We start from the raw sequence: 23,839 nt of genomic DNA on the forward strand, positions 1-23,839 counted from the left end.
TGTGTACAGGGAAGGAGGCAGGAACCGGCAAATGTTCAACATAAAACTTAAATCACCAAATAAATAACAAAACGAAAATAAACCAGCTGCCCCTCACGGATGACTGCTGCATAAACTAAAACAACAACATCACTCCTTTTATCCTTCTGGAGCTCCTTCGTGGGACTCGAGACTGATATGTCACTTAGATGATGCTCATTAATACTCACGCCTATATTATATTATATTATATTATATTATATTATATTATATTATATTATATTATATTATATTAAAATGGGGTCTACTAACTTTTACAAAATAAATTAACAACAGAATTTGATTTCTGCAAAACGTATACCCACCATATTAGAAAGTTTTAAAGATTCGCCAAAACACATATTTGTCTTGCATTATGAATTGTTTTTTTAGAATCCAACGTTCTTATGAATGCAAACTCTTTCAGCTACACATGTTGGTGTAGAATCTGGCCCATGTCTCGCTGGTTTTATACCACCATTGGCTTCACAGTGTTGTGGCATTTTTGTCGGTGTGATGACAGTAGTTTGGCACCCTGAAATGTTAACCTTTCCAAGTTGGCTGTGCTGTTGATATTTCTTGACATCTATTCCATAGCAATGTTGTTGCAGTCCATGCACGGTGCCTGGCCCCTAAAGGGGTTTCCCGTTTCTGTTTATCTCTTGAAATAACATGGTTCTTCGTGACTCTTATGTTTCTGTGTAGAATCTCTTCCACTACCTGACGGAGGTGAAGAACAGTGGAGTCGTGAAGATCCCAGAAGTCAAAGGCGACGATGCATGGAAGGTTTATTTTGACGACGTGTCGCAGGAGATCGTGGATGAGTTTGCCATGCGTTTTGGTGTGGAGTCCATCTACCAGGCTATGACGTGAGTGAAGAACCTTTTCAGTTTCTGATGCTTCATTTGTTTTTTGGAGATTGTGCCAGTCAAGTCACCTTTATGTATATAGCACAATATGATGTTTCAAAGCATCTTCAATAATACAAATAATAATACAAAAATAAATAGGAATTTTCAGAATCAGTGATGCGAACTTCATCAAATATGAGATAAATCCAAATTCTGCAGCTTTAAAAGACAATAGATAGTCAGTTTAGTGTTGGTTAATTTCAATAACTGTGAAAAGTGAATAAATTATGGAACAGTTATGAAAATTGTATTCAGCTATAAAGCAGTTCAGTAGAAGACAATAGTGTGTTTATTCAGCTCAGTTCAGTTCAGTTTTGTTCTATATTATATCATTTAAGTTTTGTCCTCATCCAATAGTGTCAGTGCTGTCAAATCAATATTATTATTGGATATTAAGTGTCTTTTATGGAATAATAAGTCTGACATGTGATGCACTGGATAGTATTTAACAGAAAGCAGCCAATAGCTCACTGCATTTGCTGTATTTATTTTGTCTGTCTTTAGTGCTTTTGAAAGATGACGCTTGGCATTTTTCATGACTGGTGCTGATTGTGCTTGAACAGGAATTGATGAAAGGCTTGTTTCGTGTTGGATCACTCTGAGTCTCTCGATGACTTATGGTCATACATGCACACGATAGCTTTATAAATCACACTGTTTACTAGAATTGCTCAGGCTCCCAGTGAAAACCTCTCACCCTTAACACACACTTTGTCTTTCTCTCTGTTTTGGCCGTTTGGAATACTGTAATTAATGTTGGCCCCCGATGTGTATCCACTCTTCTCTGAGGGCCCTTACTCTCGTAATTGCATCTGGAGTTTATGTCCCCTATCTCTCTGTCTCACGCTCTCATATTTTTTTTTTTTTATCTGGGTTTGATGCACCATAGAATTGCAGTATAAGAGACAAGAAAATTGTGTATGAATCCCTGCTGCCTTCGTCATAATTGTTTTCATGTTTTATTATTATCAATGTTGAAAACAGTTGTGCTGCTTCATATTTTTGTAAAAACATTGATATTTTTTTTCAGGATTCATTGATGAATACAAAGATTAAAAGAACAGCAATTATTTGAAATAGAAATCCTTTGTAAGATTACAAATGTCTTCACTGTCACTTTTGTTCAATTTGATGCATCCTTTCTGAACAAAAGTAATTTCTTTCATCAAAGAAGAAAAATACTACAGACCAAAAACTTTTGAACGGTTGTCTATTTGCAGTCCAAATATATAAGTTTGAGAGTGTAGGGAGGTTTAAGCCATTTATAAATGACATGCGGGTGTTAGACAGACTCATTGCAGTTTTTCTATTGATTATCATTACTGTAGTTTACTGCTAATGAACATGTCAGGGTGTTTTACTCATTCAGGTCAGTTCAGGAGCTTCACATGTTCAGACCTGGGCCACATTTAACAGATCATGTGACAACCTCACAAAAGGGTCGGATTTGACCAGAAAATAACAAATGGTCTCTCTGGATTGTAAGTAGTCTTAAAGTGTGTCGTGTTTGACTTGGCCATTGCAGTTATTCTCTTCATGTTTCAGCAAAGCCTCTAAATGCTGACAGCTCCAGTTTAGATGATTGTAATGCATAAAGAAGCTCTAACTTCACATTGTAATCTCATTTTGCATACAAACAATATATCTTTACCCTGCTTTGCACATTTTAAACAGACTTTAAAGCAGGGACCAGCATTTTTTTTCCGCCGCACCTGCCAACGGTGGGTGAATAGAGATAAATTACTGGCCATAATTTTTTTTTTTTTTTGCATTATTTCTATTGAAAAATATATATGTATATATATATATATATATATATATATATATATATATATATATACAATTTTCCTTTTTTCTTGTATAGGGTCATTCAGATATTATTTAGCTGTTGTTTTGCATCATGTGAAAATGCACCTGACGTGAGAACACACTGATTTTGTTCCTCATGTTGTTGTTTTGGTGGCTTAATGTGAGGAATATTGCACACACATTCATGGATTTCTAAGGGGAAAATAATTGTTAAATAATAATAATGACACAAAATTTCCACTGCAAATCATTTAATTTAAACAGAATTGATTGTTAATTTATTGTTAATATCATTAATTGGGCACATCTCGTACATCAGCAAGAGTCAGATTAGCTTTTCAAACAGTTCAATGTAATATTGCAGTTTTTAATAACTTTGTTACATTTAGATCGTTCAAGATTTACAAATGATAATTTATTTATTCCATCATGCCTTTCTTTTAAAACTCCTATGACTGTTAAACATATTTTAAGGTAAACAGATTTTTTTCCTCAAAGAAATGTTTAACTGGTGTATTTAAAAACAAGCATCTGAATGTTTTTTTTTTTGTTGTTTGTTTTTTGTCAAGAATCTATATCTGAAATGTTTTATATATATTTTTGTTAATTGTACGACTTGTTATTCACTTTGTTCGTGCCTAGAAGACAGCCTTTCTGCAGGCAATAATTAATTAAATACATAAATAAAGTTACTGACTAACTGGCAAATGACTCCAAATACATTTTGGCACAAGCTGAGTGTACATTTTAGATCCTACGTCTAGAGTATTTATTGTTGATCCAGAGAAACGTCAGGTTCTGCTGTTTGGTCGATTTCTGACTTTTAAAGCATCTGCTGATTTGTGCTTCTGTTTTAGGATAATGGATATTGATTAATTCAATAAATGATAGTCGTCCAGCAATGAGTGTTCGGTACTGAATCAGGGGAACTGGCCTAAATGATTAGATGTAGATGATTAGATGTAGAATTATTTATACACCTCATGAAATCATTCAGCACCACCTTGTAGATTGTGTTCTAGTTTGTTTATGTATGAGAAATTGTGTGTTTTAATGAACTTTCTAAAGTTAATGCAAACACTTTTTTTTGCACGTATATCTGCTGCATATGAGTGAGGTCATTTCTTCAGGTTAAACTTTAAAGGGGCATTCTGCAACTCTAGCTATTTCTTCGCTGATTTTCACTTTTTGTTGTCGCATGTTTTGTCAACGAGCTTCCCCTACAGCTGTGAGGCGTATATTTCACAACAATGTCGTAAAAAAATTCACTTGCGGTACCCTCCTCCCCCTTTCTACCGCTGCTCATGTGCATTTGTTATTATCTGAGCCGGCCTACTTTGTGGAGCCAGTGGCGTATCCAGGACATTTTTTGGGGGGTGGCCAAGATGGGACACAAAGCTAGTGTGGGGTGGCCATGGCATAGCAAAGTTAATGCGTATATGTACGCAGCCGACCATGGTTCGAATCCCGGTCCTTTGCTGCATGTCACATCCTCTCTCTCTCTCCCATGATTTTCTGTCTCATAACTGTCAAATAAAGGTGACTATCCTGTTAAAAACAGTCCTAACCACCTATCACAGTCCCCAAGTATCTCTGGTTATTTTAACATGTCTATTTTTAATCAGTAATTATGGTCAGGATAGGGTAAACATTTTCTAAGAGCTATTTTCTTGTAGTGGATTAACTTGTCTCTTCATAAGTTAGATTAGAGTAGCAAAATAAACTGCTCTTAACTCATCCTATATAGAATAACATGCATCAGTCATCAACTCATCATCTGTGTCACCTGTATTGTTACCTGAGTTTGCTTTACTAATTGAGGCACCATCTTGTGGTTACATAAAAACACAGAAATCCAACAGGACAAACCAAAATGCTTAAAGATAGGACCTTACCTGTAAAAGCAAAAGAAAAACTAAGCTTGTAAGAAAAAAAAACATAAATATTTGTTGTTCTTTACATGCTTAGTATATCTTATTATTTAGCTTAGATATAATTTTGTTAGAGATACTGGAATTTGAATTTCTTAATTTGTTCTTTGCCAGGTGTGTTTTTATTTAACCACAAGAGGGGACTTAAACTAGTAAAGCAAACACGTGTAACAGGTAACACAGAGGATGGCCTGATGACTGAATGATATCATTAGGATGCCTTGTGATGTATGAAAATGTGCAAAAAGTGGTTTTCAACTAAGACAGTATTCATATCCAAGGCCCCGATGAAGGTATAAATTTAAACATTGGCTTTGATTCAGCATACATTAATAAGTTAATTTAAGTGAAGATGAGTTAACTGATACAAACAAAAACAGCCCTTAAATAACAGAGCAAATAAATAAGTCACAGCTTGTTCTTGTGTTATAACTTAAATCTAGACTGTCACACTATATTTCACACACGGGTTGGCCAAAAATATAACATTAGCTCTATTGAACACACACATCTGCAAAAAACACCCTCAAGTCTTCAGTCCAGAATATAGCATTCCATTGCGGTGTAACGAGTGGAAATAAGGTGTGGCCCCTTTAAGAGCGGTGCGCGCGCCCTCTTCAACTGTCTGCACTCTGCACTCTTAACTTGGTTTGCAGGCTGCTAAGCTAGCTAGTACAGTGTAGTTCTTATTTTCACTTTTCCTACACATTCAGAGGGAACTACGATATAACTAAACATTAAATTACCATACCTCTCAATCTACAGATTCCAGCGTTTTTATCATTGTTGCTGTTGTAACTGTGACCGACCGTCCTCTTGTTTTACGGAGCAGCAGCAGCCAGCGCGCTCATCTCATGGGTCACCTGACCTGCATGGCCAAACGTCCGCTGAGCAGAAATCAGCTCTAACAGCCTCAGTACGACCATTACGTTGTTAGTTAAAAATGTAAAACTGGCCCTAAATCAGTTGATCAGCTGTCATCATTGATTGACAGCATTTCTCTTGTTTCTTGTGTTGACGAACTTTACCAACTACCTATCAGATCTGGGGTGGCCACAGGGGTGGCCAATGAGCTTTCAGGGGTGGCCCTGGCCCCAGGCCACCCCCTAGAATCGCCACTGTGTGGAGCTATGTCTACCGAGGTGGGTAATACATCATACACATTGAAGGCGGCGTGTGTGTTTATGTCGAATTGCTGTAAAGCAATTGCTCTTTCTCGATTCCAACTTACCGGGACGTTAATCCTCATGTTGCAAGGTTGGTTTTCCGCCTAGGAACGCTGGGGGGAGCGGGGAAAGTCACTATTCTCACCAGAACAGGTTATTAAACCATCCAAATGATTTCGGAACGGTTTTATTAAGTTGAAATAGTTGCCGAATGCCCCTTTAAATCTGATGGACGATGTGTGGATATTATCCTGCCCGGAATGGCACAGAGTATTTTCGTGAAGCTACTCACAGTTTCCAGGGATGCTTATGTTTGCCCTGATGACCTTTCCTCAGCCCTGCAATCATTAACAAAGTCATGTGACATGTTCCTGATGTTATTAGAGATGCAGCCCATATTTTCTTACCATTCAGCACTTTTTATTGCTGAAGGGGGGGGTGAAATCCTCTGCCATCAGCAGCATGTTGGTCCGTAGGTCTACAGAACATGCATCACAAATGAGCCTTTTGAGAGCTTTGTGGAAGTAGATGAAGATTAGGGATGAGTTTTTAGAAACACAAACATTGAAAACCTTTTAAAAAAAAATCAAATTAAGTATATAAGTTATGTTTATTATATAAGCATAATTTTTTACAACAAAACTATAAATGTTGTACCTTGAACTGCAAGTTGTCATTAGGAATGTAAGAAACTGATCAATTCTGGTTCATAGTTTGATTTACCCTCAACAAATCCAGTGCCGTAACAATTATATTATTTTATTACTTTTAAGAAAAAATATTTGTCAAAAATGATAATGACTTAAGTTCATTGAAAAGTCAAGAATTAATTCAGTGAGTCGTTAGACTGATTCAAACTATTAACAAAAGTCAGTTTTCTTCAACTCGGACATTGTTGTTGCATGCAACAAGAGAAGATCATACTATAGTAGAATGCGCATTGTGTTTTTGCATTATTTTCTGGCACACTTTCTCTTTTATTGCATTTAATTCAGACTGTAAAATCAGATAACATATAATTTATTTTGCTGTGGTGCTATGGATTTAGTAGCTTCCCAGACTTTGAAGAACTGCTAACAGAACTAAAAAAAACATGAAAATCATTTGAGTCCTATACTGTTTTTTTTAACCCTTAAACACATACCTCAGGTCTTTGGAAGTCTTTCACTACCCTCCTCATCATTCATTTTTTAAAGTTAGACATCAACCTTCTTAGTATTCCTCAATCAATTCATTATAAACAATGTCACACATTTTATTTTTTATTAAAGAATGCCTGTTTTCCCATTATTTTTTTGTAAAAATTGTATAGGGTCGCTAATTACCCAAGGTGTAACAGTGTAATTTTTTTTTCTGCACGACTATAATTGAATCTTTGATGACTGAATAAGTGCAATTCACCTGTATTACACAAGGTGGCAATTATGAAGCAACATTTCACTTATAGTTTCCGCAGAAAGAAAACAAAAGAATAGGAGTATCATCAGCAAAACTTTAAATGGGGCAGCGATTTACTGCAGAGGGAGTGTTGAACGCAGTCAAATATTAGTGTCACTGTCTGATGGTGAATCTGGTGAAGAAGCTGTCAGCGATCAAAATGATTTTGAAGATGTTGAAAATGATAATTTTGAATAGATGTTTGAGATTGCTAATATGAGCCGGATGCTGAATGTTCTGGGAAATGAGCTCTGATGAGAACAGTGATGATGGTATAAAACATCTACACAAACTGAACCCTTCCAAGCTCCAAAAGATGATAAAATATACCTTATTTTATTCTTCTGCAATTGTTACTCTAATATCAGGAGAGTTTTATAGTATTGCGTCAGGTAGAGATCCATCCATGTTAGATATAGATTTGGGTCGCTAAAGACCCGAATGTGTAATAATGATTGGTTAAACATCTTGCATTTAAGGGTTAAATTAACTTTTATAAGAACAATCCAAGATTCTCAACCATAATAAAAACACAGATCACAGGAGTAATTCATTACCAGAAGATATTCCAGATATTGAGGTCGTGTGGGAATTTAAGACCTGGATTGGAGGGAGGTGCGCAGAGGTTAAAGAGGACAGCAGATAGAGAGTGAGAAAAGACTAGTCAATACTTGCTGGCAAGTTTTATTTCTCTGATTTACAGCAAAGCTCTGCGGACCACTGGAGCAGCAAGACAAGGATTTCAGAAATGAGGAAAGAGCAAATGGTCATAGGCTGAAAGGAAAGCAAGCGGTTACCAGGCAACAGGAAGTCAACACTCTCCATCAAATATAATTTATTCTGATTTAGCCGTGAGCATCTTTCAATCACGTCTGAAATAGGGAGGAGGGAATATGGATGGAGGAAGGGATAACTCTTCTCCTTTTCTTGGAGGCACAATGGTTCTTCATTCCCGTGCGTGTCATGATGGGCCGTTCCGGCTCAGAGGTCACGCTATCAAAACTAATCAGGTCCAAATCAATGTCTGCAGGTACTAATGTACTGTGTCACGTCTTGACGACCTACGTCTTCTTCTTGCAGACTTACTGTAAAGAACAGAGATGTAATAATATCAGGGGTGTTTACTAAAGCAAACATCAACATTCTTACACATGCTTATATGAGTTTGGTCAAATCCTTATTCAAGAAAAGCGAATGAGAAGGCTGTCAAACTTAATAAATAAAAAATTCAGTAAGTGTGGTTTCTGTCACGGGTAGTTGTTCTGAACAAAGCGCACGACAGGAATAATCAAAGAAACAGTCTTTAATTCTAAAATACTCAGGAAAACCCGAGACAGGACAAGGACTGCAAGAACACAGAGCATAAATACTAGAAGAAATGAGGGAACTAATAAGATAATTAATTGGACGACAGGTGTAATGAATAAAACAGACACAGACTAGGAAAAATAGGTCAGCTGACATGACACACGGGTAAAACAAGACAGAACCAAAAACACAAAGAACCAAGGTAAAAACAGAGCATTCATTTTACAGTTTCAGTCTGTGAGTTGGTTTAAGTAGGTGGGGCTTTAATATGTGGGTTGTTTTAAGTGTGTGTGGCTTCAGGGAGTGGAAATTATATAGTGGTCTATCCACAGTAAACATGTTATTTTAATATTACCGGTATTTATTTATAGGCCTATATACTATTGTATACTGTACCTAATCCTAACCCTGTAGTAAGTACATGTTGTTAATTATATTACTCAGTACTTAAGATATAATTACACTTTAATTTGACGTAACTAGCTTTACATAATATATTCTCATATAAATTTTAGTTTGAATAAGTTTAGTTATTTTTAACTTTTTAAAATTAAACTTCCATCCATCCATCCATCTTCCTCCGCTTATCCGGGGCCGGGTCGCGGGAGCAGCAGTCTGAGCAGAGAAGCCCAGACTTCCCTCTCCCTGGACACTTCCTCCAGCTCTTCCGGGGGGACACCGAGGCGTTCCCAGGCCAGCCGGGAGACATAGTCTCTCCAACGTGTCCTAGGTCTTCCCCGGGGTCTCCTCCCAGTGGAACGTGCCCGGAACACCTCCCCGGGAAGGCGTCCAGGAGGCATCCGGAACAGATGCCCGAGCCACCTCAGCTGACCCCTCTCGATGTGGAGGAGCAGCGGCTCTACTCTGAGCTCCTCCCGAGTGACCGAGCTTCTCACCCTATCTCTAAGGGATCGGCCAGCCACCCTGCGGAGAAAGCTCATTTCGGCCGCCTGTATCCGGGATCTTGTCCTTTCGGTCATGACCCAAAGCTCATGACCATAGGTGAGAGTAGGAACGTAGATTGACCGGTAAATCGAGAGCTTTGCCTTACGGCTCAGCTCCTTCTTCACCACAACAGACCGGTACATCGACCGCATTACTGCAGAAGCTGCACCGATCCGTCTGTCAATCTCCCGTTCCATCCTTCCCTCACTCGTGAACAAAACCCCAAGATACTTAAAATCCTCCACTTGAGGAAGGATCTCTCCACCAACCTGAAGTGAGCAAGCCACCCTTTTCCGACTGAGGACCATGGCCTCGGATTTGGAGGTGCTGATTTTCATCCCAGCCGCTTCACACTCGGCTGCAAACCGTCCCAGTGCATGCTGAAGGTCCTGGTGTGAAGGGGCCAACACGACAACATCATCCGCAAAAAGCAGAGACAAAATCGTGTGGTCCCCAAACCTGACACCCTCTGGCCCCTGGCTGCGCCTAGAAATTCTGTCAATAAAAACTATGAACAGAACCGGCGACAAAGGGCAGCCCTGCCGGAGTCCAACATGCACCGGGAAGAAGTCTGACTTACTACCGGCAATGCGAACCAAGCTCCTGCTTCGGTCATACAGGGACCGGACAGCCCTTAGCAAAGGACCCCGGACCCCATACTCCCGGAGCACCCTCCACAGGCCGCCGCGAGGGACACAGTCGAATGCCTTCTCCAAATCCACAAAGCACATGTGGACTGGTTGGGCAAACTCCCATGAACCCTCCAGCACCCTGTAGAGAGTATAGAGCTGATCCAGTGTTCCACGGCCTGGACGAAAACAGCACTGTTCCTCCTGAATCCGAGGTTCCACTATCGGCCGTATTCTCCTCTCCAGTACCCTGGCATAGACTTTCCCAGGGAGGCTGAGAAGTGTGATCCCCCTGTAGTTGGAACACACCCTCCGGTCCCCCTTCTTAAAAAGAGGGACCACCACCCCGGTCTGCCATCCCAGAGGCACTGTCCCCGACCGCCACGTGATGCTGCAGAGGCGTGTCAACCAAGACAGCCCCACAACATCCAGAGACTTGAGGTACTCAGGGCGGATCTCATCCACCCCTGGTGCCTTGCCACCGAGGAGTTTCTTGACTACCTTGGTGACCTCAGCTAGGGTGATGGACGAGTCCACCTCTGAGCCCTCAGCCTCTGCTTCCTCAATATAAGACGTGACGGCGGGATTGAGGAGATCCTCGAAGTTTTCCTTCCACCGTCCGACGACATCCCCAGTTGAGGTCAACAGCTGCCCAGCTCCACTGTAAACAGCGTTGGTAGGGCATTGTTTCCCTCTCCTGAGGCGCCGGACAGTTTGCCAAAATCTCTTCGAGGCCAGCCGATAGTCCTTCTCCATGGCCTCACCGAACTCCTCCCAGGCCCGAGTTTTTGCCTCCACAATTGCCTCCGAGTTGCAGTCCGCTTGGCCTGCCGGTACCTGTCAGCTGCCTCAGGAGTCCCACAAGCCAACCAGGCCCGATAGGACTCCTTTTTCAGCTTGACGGCATCCTTTACTTCCGGTGTCCACCACCGGGTTCGGGGATTGCCGCCTCGACAGGCACCGGAGACCTTACGGCCACAGCTCCGAGCAGCCGCTTCGACAATGGAGGTGGAGAACATGGTCCACTCAGACTCAATATCTCCAGCCTCCCTCGGGATCCGGTCGTGGCTCTGCCGGAGGTGGGAGTTGAAGATCTCTCTGACAGGAGACTCGGTCAAACGTTCCCAGCAAACCCTTACAGTACGCTTGGGTCTGCCGAGTCTGTCCAGCCTCCTCCCCCGCCATCGTATCCAACTCACCACCAGGTGGTGATCAGTTGACAGCTCCGCTCCTCTCTTCACCCGAGTGTCCAAGACATACGGCCGCAGGTCAGATGAAACGACCACAAAGTCGATCATCGACCTGCGACCTAGGGTGTCCTGGTGCCACGTGCACTGGTGGATACCCTTATGCTTGAACATGGTGTTCGTTATGGACTAACTGTAACTAGCACAGAAGTCCAATAACTGAACACCGCTCGGGTTCAGGTCGGGGGGGCCGTTCCTCCCAATCACGCCCCTCCAGGTGCCACTGTCGCTGCCCACGTGAGCGTTGAAGTCCCCCAGTAGAACGGAGGAGTCCCCAGTCGGAGCACTTTCCAGCACTCCTCCCAGAGACCCCAAGAAGGCCGGGTACTCTGCACTGCCGTTTGGCCCGTAGGCACACTTGACAGTGAGAGACCTATCCCCGACCCGTAGGCGCAGGGAAACGACCCTCTCGTTCACCGGGGTAAACTCCAACACATGGCGGCTGAGCTGGGGGGCTATAAGCAAACCCACACCAGCCCGCCGCCTCTCACCATGGGCAACTCCAGAGTGGTGAAGAGTCCATCCTCTCTCAAGGAGTGTGGTTCCAGAGCCCAAGCCATGCGTAGAGGTGATCCCGACTATCTCTAGTCGGAACCTCTCAACCTCACGCACCATCTCAGGCTCCTTCCCCGCCAGCGAGGTGATGTTCCACGTCCCTAAGGCTAGTTTCCGTGTCCAGGGATCGGGTCGTCGAGGTCCCCGCCTTCGACTGCCACCCGATCCTCTCTGCACCGGCCCCTTACGTCTCTTCCTGCAGGTGGTGAGCCCACGGGAAGGCGGTCCCACGTCACTCCTTCGGGCTGAGCCCGGCCGGACCCCATGGGGAGAGGCCCGGCCACCAGGCGCTCGCATACGAGCCCCAACCCCGGGCCTGGCTCCAGGGTGGGGCCCTGGCTGCGCCATACCGGGCGACGTCACGGTCCTTGAATGTTTGTCCATCATAAGGGGGGTTTGAACCGCTCTTAGTCAGACTCGTCGCCTAGGACCTGTTTGCCTTGGGAGACCCTACCAGGGGCATATAGCCCCAGACAACATAGCTCCTAGGGTCATTCGGGTACTCAAACCCCTCCACCACGTTAAGGTGGCAGTTCAAGGAGGGGTTATTAAACTGAAAATTAAACTTTTCAACTTAATTTATTTATTTTATTTTATTATTTTATTTTTTATCATAAACAATTTTTAATACCGGGGTATGTTCCACATTTGTGTATGCAAGTGTGTACAAATTAACTTTCACATGGACAGATTTCTGTGTTCTTTTTCATAGTGTATATCTTGAACAAATGGCTGGCTTGTGGTCTGTTTGGGGCTCAAGATCCAGTTGAATCATTTGTTTAGAGCAGTTTGACAGTAATTTAATCCAGAATATTTTTAGTTTGCTGCTTTATCAAATTTGTTTATTTATTATACATGTGTGCTTTATTAAGCCTACATCAATTATTTACATTCATACATTATTATATACCAAAAGGAGAAAGAGAAAAATGTGTTTATATGGACCGTTTCTTTATGTGAAATGTTCAACAAAACAAATAGTACTCTATTATGTGAGTGAGTGTGTGAGAGCAGTGCACATGTGAGAAGCTGTATTGCACTGTGTGTGTGTGTGTGTGTGTGTGTGTGTGTGTGTGTGTGTGTGTGTGTGTGTGTGTGTGTGTAGTATAAGCCCTGCAGGCCTGCTGCTATTTTTAGTCGATGTCTCTCTTCTTTCTTCTCCTACAATATCTCGTTTTCGCTCTTATATCTTTCTTTAATGAATCTCCTCTAACAGTGGCTGACATTGCTGAGCAATTTCCTGCACTGCCCTGCGGCTTGACACATGAGCAGAGCTGTGTTGTGCTGTCTGTTAATTCTGACATGTGACATTAATGTGTGCATACCTCAAATAATCATTTACATGTGTTTTATGTTTATTTATACTACTTAGTAAAATTTACTAAATATTTTGACCAAAAATATACTTCATTTTTCAGTTTGTACTTTGCAAAAAAATCATGTTCTTAATCAGTATTTAAGTAATATTATATCTGTGCAGTACAGAAGTCATCTATGAGGCATTTAGGAAACAGCCTCTTTTCAGGAGTAACTTTTTGTTGTTGTATCAATGCTCAAGGGAAGTAAATTCACAGGAATCTGATATGAAATATACATTATTATGGATGGTAAACTGCTCATGAGTGTGTTTTTGACCGAATCTAACATCTGTTTCTCTCTCTCTCTCTTTCAGTCATTTCTCTTGTCTCTCATCCAAGTACATGTGTCCCGGTGTTCCCGCGGTGATGAGTAACCTGCTTGCCAACATCAATGCCTACTTCGCTCACACAACAACAGCAACCACTAACATCTCGGCCTCCGACCGATTCGCAGCATCCAACTTTGGGGTTTGTCAGTCTCACTGCTTTTGGATGGGTGAATGATACATGGGATTGATAAATAGACAGACAGACAAACAGACAAACAAATGGACATATGGATGGACAGACATGTATACAAATAAATGGATGGATGGATAGATAGACAGACAGACAGACAGACTGAACGATAGATAGATGGATGGTTGAATGGATGAATATACAGACAGAAAGTTGGATGGATGAATGAATGAATGAATGGATGTATTGATGGATGTTTGGATGGATGGATGGATGGATGGATGGATGGATGGATAGATAGACAGACAGACAGACAGACAGACAGACAGACAGATAGACAGACAGACTGACAGATAGATGGATGACTGGATGGATGGATGGATGAATGGATGTACAGTGGGGCAAAAAAGTATTTACTCAGCCACCAATTGTGCAAGTCTTCCCACTTAAAAAGATGGGAGAGGCCTGTAATTTTCACCATAGGTACACTTCAACTATGAGAGACAAAATGAGGAGAAAAAAAAAATCCAGAAAATCACATTGTAGGATTTTTAATGAATTTATTTGCAAATTATGGGGGAAAATAAGTATTTGGTCACCTACAAACAAGCAAGATTTCTGGCTCTCACAGACCTGTAACTTCTTCTTTAAGAGGCTCCTCTGTCCTCCACTCATTACCTGTATTAATGGCACCTGTTTGAACTTGTTATCTGTATAAAAGACACTTGTCTGCAACCTCAAACAGTCACACTCCAAACTCCACTATGGCCAAGACCAAAGAGCTGTCAAAGGACACCAGAAGTAAAATTGTAGACCTGCACCATGCTGGGAAGACTGAATCTGCAATAGGTAAGCAGCTTGGTGTGAAGAAATCAACTGTGGGAGCAATTATTAGGAAATAGAAAACATACAAGACCACTGAGAATCTCCCTCGCTCTGGGGCTCCACGCAAGATCTCACCCCGTGGGGTCAAAATGATCACAAGAACAGTGAGGAAAAATCCCAGAACCACACGGGGGACCCAGTGAATGACCTGCAGAGACCAAAGTAACAAAGGCTACCATCAGTAACACACTACGCCGCCAGGGACTCAAATCCTGCAGTGCCAGACGTGTCCCCCTGCTTAAGCCAGTACATGTCCAGGCCCGCCTGAAGTTTGCTAGAGAGCATTTGGATAATCCAGAAGAGGATTGGGAGAATGTCATATGGTCAGATGAAACCAAAATATAACTTTTTGGTAAAAACTCAACTCGTCGTGTTTAGAGGAGAAAGAATTCTGAATTGCATCCAAAGAACACCATACCTACTGTGAAGCATGGGGATGGAAACAACATGCTTTGGGGCTGTTTTTCTGCAAAGGGACCAGGACGACTGATCCGTGTAAAGGAAAGAATGAATGGGACCATGTATCTTGAGATTTTGAGTGAAAACCTCCTTCCAACATTAAGGGCATTGAAGATTAAACGTGGCTGGGTCTTTCAGCATGACAATGATCCCAAACACACCGCCCGGGCAACGAAGGAGTGGCTTCTTAAGAAGCATTTCAATGTCCTGGAGTGGCCTAGCCAGTCTCCAGATCTCAACCCCATAGAAAATCTTTGGAGGGAGTTGAAAGTCCGTGTTGCCCAGCGACACCCCCGAAACATCACTGCTCTAGAGGAGATCTGCATGGAGGAATGGGCCAAAATACCAGCAACAGTGTGTGAAAAACTTGTGAAGACTTACAGAAAATGTTTGACCTGTGTCATTGCCAACAAAGGGTATACTGTATAACATTGACTACATAAGTATTGAGATAAACTTTTTTATTGACCAAATACTTATTTTCACCCATAATTTGCAAATAAATTCATTAAAATTCTACAAAAATTCTACAATCTCATTTTGTCTCTCATAGTTGAAGTGTACCTATGATGAAAATTCCAGGGCTCTCTCATCTTTTTAAGTGGGAGAACTTGCACAATTGGTGGCTGACTAAATACTTTTTTGCCCCACTGTACTTATGGATGGATGGATGTATTGATGGATGGATGGATGGATGGATGGATGGATGGATGAATGCTAGATAGACAGACAGACAGACAGACTGAAGGATAGATAGATGGATGGTTAGATGGATGAATATACTGACAGAAAGATGGATGGATGAATGAATGAATGAATGGTTGTACGGATGGATGGATGGATGAATGTATGGATGTATTGATGGATGGATAGATAGACAGACTGACAGATAGATAGATAGATGGATGGATGAATGAATGAATGAATGTATAATGTACTGATGGATGTATGGATGGATAGACAGACAGACAGACTGACAGATAGATATATGGAAGGTTGAATTGATGAATATACAGACAGATAGATGATGGATGTATGTATGAATGAATGGATAGATGGATGGATGGTTGGAAGGATGGACAGACAATGGATTGTTGGATGGACGGATGGATAGATAGATAGATAGATAAATGATTGAATTGATGAATGCACAAACAAAAGAATAGATGGATGACAGGATGCATTACTGATCTGCTTTCTGTGACTTTGGTTTTCTGCAGAGAGAAAAGTTTGTCAAACTCTTGGATCAGCTTCACAACTCTCTGAGGATCGACCTCTCCAAGTATCGGGTGAGTCAAAGCACAACCGTCAAACCGAAGATCTTAGCAAATATACATCTCTCAGACGCTACGCTGCTCCAGATAGATTTTCTATTTCAGAGACATAAGAAAGAAAAACACTTATCTATTATTCATCGCCATGGAGATAATTTGACCCCTCCATCACTTTTAGTGATCCCCTACCTTAATTTACAAAGACATTCAAACGCCTATACGAGCTCTTCACTGAACAGAAGGTCCATTTATACACGCACAAAGCAACGATTTGAGAAAGTGTCTCAGAAAATCAAAGATTGTTCTTGACTCGCGCTGACCTTCTTGCTTTTATACTAATTGTGTCTCTAAATATGTCACGAGGGAAAATGTCTCTCAGTCTGACAGTTTGTTTCTTCTGAAAGAACGCTTTCGCAGTCAAATCTCATATTTAAGTCTGTGGCATTCTCGTAGATGTGCAGTCCGTCTATATCTGTGTGTGAGCTAGAAACCACACACACACACACACACACACACACACACACACACACACACACACACACACACACACACACACACACACACACACACACACACACACACACACACACACACACACACACACACACACGCACTCTACTGGCAGGTATCCAGGGAATTCAGTGCCCGTTACCTGCTGCTATCCGGCCGTCAGCTTCCAGGCAACATGTCCTGACAGTAATAAACTCCAGATCTGCAGCGCTCTATGGATTTGACTGTAATGAAATTCTGAGAAAAAGTGAGTTTGGTTTTTCGGTTGCACGTGTGGATTTGGCAAATGTTGGTTTTGTTCTTCCAGAGTGCTTATAGCATCTGCCTTATTAGATGAATTTAAACCATTTGCGTCTGTTTTGTCCACATAATAGTTGTGTTCAATAAACCTCAGGCAGACTTATCTCCTCTACACTTTCACAGGATTATATGTTTCTCCAAAAGCCTTGAAATCACACTGAACTCCAGAAAACACTAGAAGCTTTCTGCTCAATCTGGCACCATTCCATGCGCTTTCAAAACAATAACTTTATCATGGAAAAGATTGTTCGCACAATCCTCCATGTGCCCAATGTGTTGCAACAGTTTATTTTAGCCATCTGTCTGAAATTAAATTAGTTTGTTCACAGATATCATACACTAGCCTTCAAAATTTTGGGGTCGGCTCAGTAATATTTTGTAATATTTTTGAAAGATGTCTCTTATTGTCACCAATGCTGCATTTATTTGATCTGAATGTAATATATTCCAGTGATGCAAAGCTGAATTTTCAGCATCATTACTTCAGTCTTCAGTGTCACATGATCCTTCAGAAATTCATTTGATGCTCAAGAAACATTTATATTATTATCAATGTTGAAAACTGTTGCTCTCCATGTTTTTGTGGAAACCGTGATGGATTTTTTCCTGACACTGATTTCAGACACCCCATGGCAAATTTTTTTCTACACTAGAGATTTTGAAGTACACCAAAGATTTCAGTTTATATGGTGGGCAGTTCATGTGAACGTCCCGGGTTACGTATGTAACCCTAGTTCCCCGAAGGGACGGACGCTGCGTGTAGTCGCAGTGGGAACGCCCTCCAGCGTAACGCGTCTGAAGCATGAATGAAATCAGTCAATGGAGAGATAGAGCGTCATAGCGAGTGACGTCATCGACTAGGAAGCTATAAATATCCCCTGAGCACACAATACGCCAGCTTAAAGTTACTGAAGCAAGCGAGCCAAGGGGATGCCGGGAGTATGGCAGGACACGCAGCGTCCGTCCCTTCGGGGAACTAGGGTTACATACGTAACCCAGGACGTTCCCCTTCAGGGACTACCGCTGCGTGTAATCGCAGTGGGAACGCAATACCCACATCCCCATACGACCAAATCCCCGTCGTGTGTCATTAGGAGACACAGACCGACGAGAGAACCTGAGCCCCGGGAGTGGAGCTAAGATCAAGGGAATACAATCTAACGAAAGTGTGCCGTGAGGACCAGCCTGCCGCATCACAAACATCCTGAAGAGAAGCTCCTGAAAGAAGAGCTGTAGAGGCAGCCATACTCCTGGTGGAATGAGCCCTTACAGCCAAAGGTGAAGGCTGATGGGCCGAACCGTAAGCAAGCGAGATGGCCTCGACCACCCACTTGCTCATCCTTTGCTTAGATGCCGGAAACCCTTTCTTAGGTGACCCAAAACAGACAAACAGTTGTTCCGATCTCCACAGGGCAGAACTGTGTACATAAGCATCTAAAGCCCTAACGGGGCACAGCAAATTAAGTCACTTCTGTCAGAAAGGGCGTCAGAAAAGGCGGAGGACAGAAAGCCTGCAGAACTATAGGTCTAACAAAAGTAGTTGGCACCTTAGGAACATAACCTGGTCTCGGACAGAGAAAGGCCTTAACCATACCAGGAGCAAATTCCAGGCACGAGGGAGCCACCGAAAGAGCTTGAATATCTCCAATTATTTTTAGAGATGAGATAGCGAGAAGAAGGATAGTCTTTAGCGTAAGAAACTTTTCCGAAACTTCCTCGATGGGCTCGAAAGGAGCTAGGGAGAGACCTTCTAAGACGATGGCCAGATCCCAAGCTGGTACCCTCGTGCGAACTGCAGGCCTCAGCCTCAAGGCGCCACGAAGGAAGCGAGATATAAGTGGGTGTCTCCCGAGAGAACCTCCGCTCGAAGGGGCGTGGTAAGCAGCTAAGGCCGCCATGTACACCTTCAGTGTGGAGTGGGATAACCCTGTGGAGAGACGGTCCTGCAGGAAATCCAGCACTGTACCAACCGGGCAGTTAACTGGGTCCTGCTGGCGCTCTCCACACCAAGAGGTGAAAAGTTTCCACCTCGCGGCATATGACTTCCTCCTGGCGGGAGCTCTGGATTGGAGGATGGTCTCAACGACCTCAGTCGAGAGACCAGAATCTATGAGCTGGGCCCCCTCAGAGGCCAAGCCCACAGCCTCCATAGTTCTGGGCGGGGGTGAAGGATCGACCCACTCGCCTGAGAGAGTAGATCTCTCCTGATCGGTATCTCCAGGGGAGAGCCGTCGAGGAGAGACACTAGGTCCGCAAACCATACTCGGGCCGGCCAGAACGGGGCTATTAGCAGAAGACTGAGCCCGTCCCGGTGAACCCTCTCCAGAACTCCCGGGAGCAGAGCGATCGGGGGAAAAGCGTACAAACGTGACCTCGGCCACAGATGTACCATCGCGTCCAACCCCAGTGGGGCTGGCAGGCTGAGAGAGAACCACAGTGGACAGTGTGATGTCTCTCGGGAAGCAAATAGATCTACCTCGGCACGACCAAAATGTTCCCATAGGAGCTCCACCACCTCGGGGTGAAGACTCCATTCCCCGGGCCTCGGCCCCTGCCTCGACAGGATGTCTGCCCCCTGATTTAAATACCCCGGGAGATAAATAGCTCTCAGAGAAAGAATTTTCCCCTGGGACGATAGAAGGATCTGACGTGCCAGTTTGTAAAGTGGGCGAGAACGCAGACCCCCCTGATGGTTGATATAAGAGACCACCGATGTGTTGTCTGACCGGACAAGAACATGGTGGCCCCTTAGGTCTGGGAGGAAATGTTTCAGAGCCTGAAACACTGCCAACATCTCTAGACAATTTATGTGCCATAGACGGTGACGGTCCTCCCACAGACCCTGAGCTGGGCGACCAATCATGATCGCCCCCCACCCCGTGATAGAGGCATCTGTCGTTAGCATAACGCGACAACAAGAAGCTCCCAACACAGGGCCTTGGGACAGAAACCGAGGATCTTTCCACATAACCAGGGCGCGATGACACCGTCGCGAACTCATGATCATGCGAAGCGGATTTCCCCTCGGAGAGAATCCCCTGGTTCTGAGACACCACTGTAACGGTCTCATGTGCAGGAGGCCAAAAGGTATCACGTTGGACGCAGCTGCCATGAGACCTAACAGTCTCTGGAACTGTTTTACAGTGGATGACTGGCCTAGCTTGACCTGATCTACTGCGGCGAGAATCGAAGCAACACGAGCAGGTGACAACTGTGCCTGCATCGTTGTCGAATCCCACACTACACCGAGAAAAGTGGTTCTCTGTAATGGAGAAAGAACACTCTTCTTGGCGTTGCGCCTCAACCCCAACCTCTTGATGTGAGCAAGACCCCCCTCGGAGGGGGCGAGCGTCCCTCGGTAAATCGCTCGCCGAGTCTCTCTACGCCCTGTATAGGCAGGGTTAGTAGAGCAGACCCCTGAGGGCATCGGGAAAGACAGGGCACCGTGTTTTTGTGCAGTGAACTCAAGTCTTCCACGATGGGGACCACCCTCAGAGTCCTGACATTCAGCACGTCAGGATTTTTTCGACGCGACCTTCTTGGCGATAATGACTGTCCTCAGATCAGCCCTACCCCGAGAAGGTCGCGCCGGAGAGCGCCTCGCCTCGTCCCTCCAGTTTCTCTGCGGGGGGGCACGAGACGCGACACTCCGTTTCTGCTGCGCTCTTTTTGAAGTACTCGGCGGCTGGGACTGCCTTCGCTCAGCAGCCCCAGCGACACGCACTTTAAGGGGCATACATTTCTGAAAAGCAGCCGCCTGTTTCTTCTCTTCCTGGAACCTCTCCGTGACAGAGTGAAGAGTGTCACCGAAGAGGCCCGCAGGCAAAACTGGAGCATTTAAAAGGAGAGTCTTATCTTTCTCCTTCATAGAGGTCTGACTCAACCACAAGTGTCTCTCTGTGGACACCATGCCATAGACCGGCCGATAGATTTAGCGGTCTCCTTGGTGGCCCGGAGAGTGAGATCAGCAGTCTGCCTGAGCTCATTAATCATATCCACAGAAATTTCACCCCCCCTCACAAGATCTCGCTGGAGATAGCTGAGATAGGGCAGAGCCCGTCTCAACGTCGACAGTGAGATCCATCTGCGAGCCCCAAGACAAGCGGCGCCGCTCTGCCTCAACAGAAGCGGGACCCGAGCCTCGGGGAGCTCGCAGCAAACCACTCTCCTCGAAGAGCGATCGCCGCGAGCGCAGAGTTCTCAAGGGAAAACGCTCGCAATGCTCACAATCGACCCCCTCGAGAGCCGACTGGGCATGCTGCAATCCCAAACAAGCAACACACAGCTGATGTGTATCCCCACCCGTGATGTATCGTGTACAGGGGGAAACACACTTTCTATATTGCTCGCTCGTCACTTTGACACTCATATTGGTTTTTTTATATATATATATATATATATATAAAACTATAATCTAAATCTATTTATCTCCACCTTCAAATATAATCAGATTTTTATTCTGTGTTTGCAGGATAACTTCCCTGCTGGAAATCCAGAGAGACTCCAGGATTTAAAATCAACCGTTGACCTGCTGACGAGCATCACCTTTTTCAGAATGAAGGTACGACATTCACACACACACACACACACACACACACACACACACACACACACACACACACACACACACACACACACACACACACACACACACACACACACACACACACACACACACACACACAGAGAGAGAGAAGTATGTGAGCTTTTTAACTAAAATTAAAGCAGTGTGACTCCACACTATGACTCACACACAGTAAAAAAAAAAAAAAAAATCATGCATTTCATGAAAGAGAATTCTTTCAAATAAACATATGAATCAAACTATCAGGGGTTTTTGTGACTTTCATGGGCAGTCAAAACATTATTGCAGTTGTTATTCAGTGTGAAGGACTTTCTAATTATTTCTTGCATTAAGTAGTCGAATATATTAAATGGGGAAAAAAATCCTATTCATTAAACTTCCTTTCACATCATAATTTTATGATGTGAAACATAGTTCTCTTACGAGAGGTTCTCTCGTATTGCGTAAGCTAGCTTACGCGACGGGTAAAGTCATCTTTTCTCGAGATGTTGAAGCCAAAAATTTAAGCCAAAATGTTCCCCATTCCCAGTAATCGGGTCATCTCAAGTGATACAGACAGTCACAGCTCTCAGCGAGTCACCGTTCCCGAGATCAGAGGGTGCGCGCGCGCCCCGCACACACCTCCGGTTCAGTTTCCCGAGCTCGCAAAGTGCGGTGATCGGAACCCGGAGTCCATTCTGCCCCTAGCTATACATGTAGAAGCATGGAAGGCTATTCCAGGTGTGTCAGAATGGGTGCTGAGCACAATAAGACAGGGCTATTCGCTTCAGTTCGCTCTCGCCGTCCCCCTCGCTTTCGAACACGGACCGAGACGAAAGTGAAAGCAGATGTAGCGTATCTACTCCGCACAGAAATAGCCAAACTGCTGTGCAGAGGGGCCATAGAACCAGTACCTCCTTCTCTGATCGAGTTAGGCTTGTACAGACGTTATTTTCTCGTACCCAAGAAGGACGGAGCTCTAAGACCTATCTTAGATCTGAGATATTTGAACAAAGCTCTCATGAGACGGCCGTTCAAAATGCTCACGACCAGACAAATCCTCGCCCAAATTCGCCCGAGGGACTGGTTTATCTCTCTCGATCTGAAAGATGCATACTTTCAGATCCCGATAGTCCTCCGTCATAGGCCATTCTTGAGATTCACCTTCGACGGTCGGGCATATCGATACACCGCCCTCCCGTTCGGCCTGTCTTTGGCACCCCGTACATTTACGAAGTGCATGAACTATTTGGAAGATTGGCTGATTTTAGTACAGTCAGAGATAGAACTTTTATCTCACAGAACAGTGCTTCTCAGCCATCTGGAAAGCGTGGGCCTCACGGTCAACTGGACCAAGAGCTCATTAATGCCCAGTCAGTCCAGTCAGTTTCCTTTCTAGGAATAGAATTGGACTCTGTGGCTATGACGGCCCGCCTGTCGACACAGCGCGCGCCGTGTTCGACACCTGGAAGTTCGTTTTTCCAGGAAGGCAGCATCACACCTCTGAAGACATTCCAGAGGATGCTAGGCTGTATGGCATCAGCTGCGGCTGTGCTTCAGCTGGGCCTGCTGCGCATGCGCCCGCTACAACGCCGGCTGGACACTCAAGTGCCTCACCAGGCTTGGGTTTCAGGCGACAGACGAATCAGAGTGACTCAGAGCTGCGTTTTGGCTCTGCAGCCCTGGTTAGCTGCCGACTGTTACCAGCGGGGAGTGACAATGGGGGCTGTCTCACACAGAAAGGTCATCTCGACGGACGCCTCCAACTCAGGTTGGGGCACCGTCTTCGAGGGCAGACCGGTCTTTGGCCTGTGGTCAGACCAAGAGAGACGCTTCCACATAAACTGTCTGGAAATGATAGCGGTCGAGAACGCGCTCAAACGCTTCCTCCCGTTCATACAGGACCACCATGTGCTAGTCTGCTCGGACAACATGTCTGTGGTGTCCTACATAAACCGTCAGGGCGGTGTCAGATCCAGAAGCCTCTGCCATCTGACAGAATGCCTTCTTGTATGGTCTTAGTTCCTCCTGCGCTCGCTGAGAGCTGCGCATGTGCCAGGCCACTTGAACGACA

General features: G+C 44.0%; 1 protein-coding gene and 1 long non-coding RNA gene across 3 annotated transcripts in view; one reads left to right on the forward strand and one right to left on the reverse strand.

The window, feature by feature from the left end:
• The window catches only part of LOC143697004 (uncharacterized), a 222,041-nt gene that overhangs the window by 148,483 nt on the left and 49,719 nt on the right, over positions 1 to 23,839 (reverse strand). The gene's annotated exons all lie outside the window — the stretch shown is intronic.
• unc13c (unc-13 homolog C (C. elegans)) overlaps positions 1 to 23,839 on the forward strand; it is a 265,168-nt gene that overhangs the window by 85,608 nt on the left and 155,721 nt on the right. For both annotated transcript variants that reach the window (XM_077193956.1, XM_077193957.1), the window contains exons 12-15: positions 724 to 887; positions 13,629 to 13,782; positions 16,338 to 16,406; positions 21,673 to 21,762. In XM_077193956.1, the coding sequence (XP_077050071.1) occupies positions 724 to 887; positions 13,629 to 13,782; positions 16,338 to 16,406; positions 21,673 to 21,762 (477 nt within the window). The remainder of the gene's footprint in view (positions 1 to 723; positions 888 to 13,628; positions 13,783 to 16,337; positions 16,407 to 21,672; positions 21,763 to 23,839) is intronic.

Source organism: Siphateles boraxobius, unplaced genomic scaffold (genome assembly GCF_051911475.1).
Source record: "Siphateles boraxobius isolate OS27281-9 unplaced genomic scaffold, OSU_SipBor_1 31, whole genome shotgun sequence".
Lineage (NCBI taxonomy): Eukaryota > Metazoa > Chordata > Actinopteri > Cypriniformes > Leuciscidae > Siphateles > Siphateles boraxobius.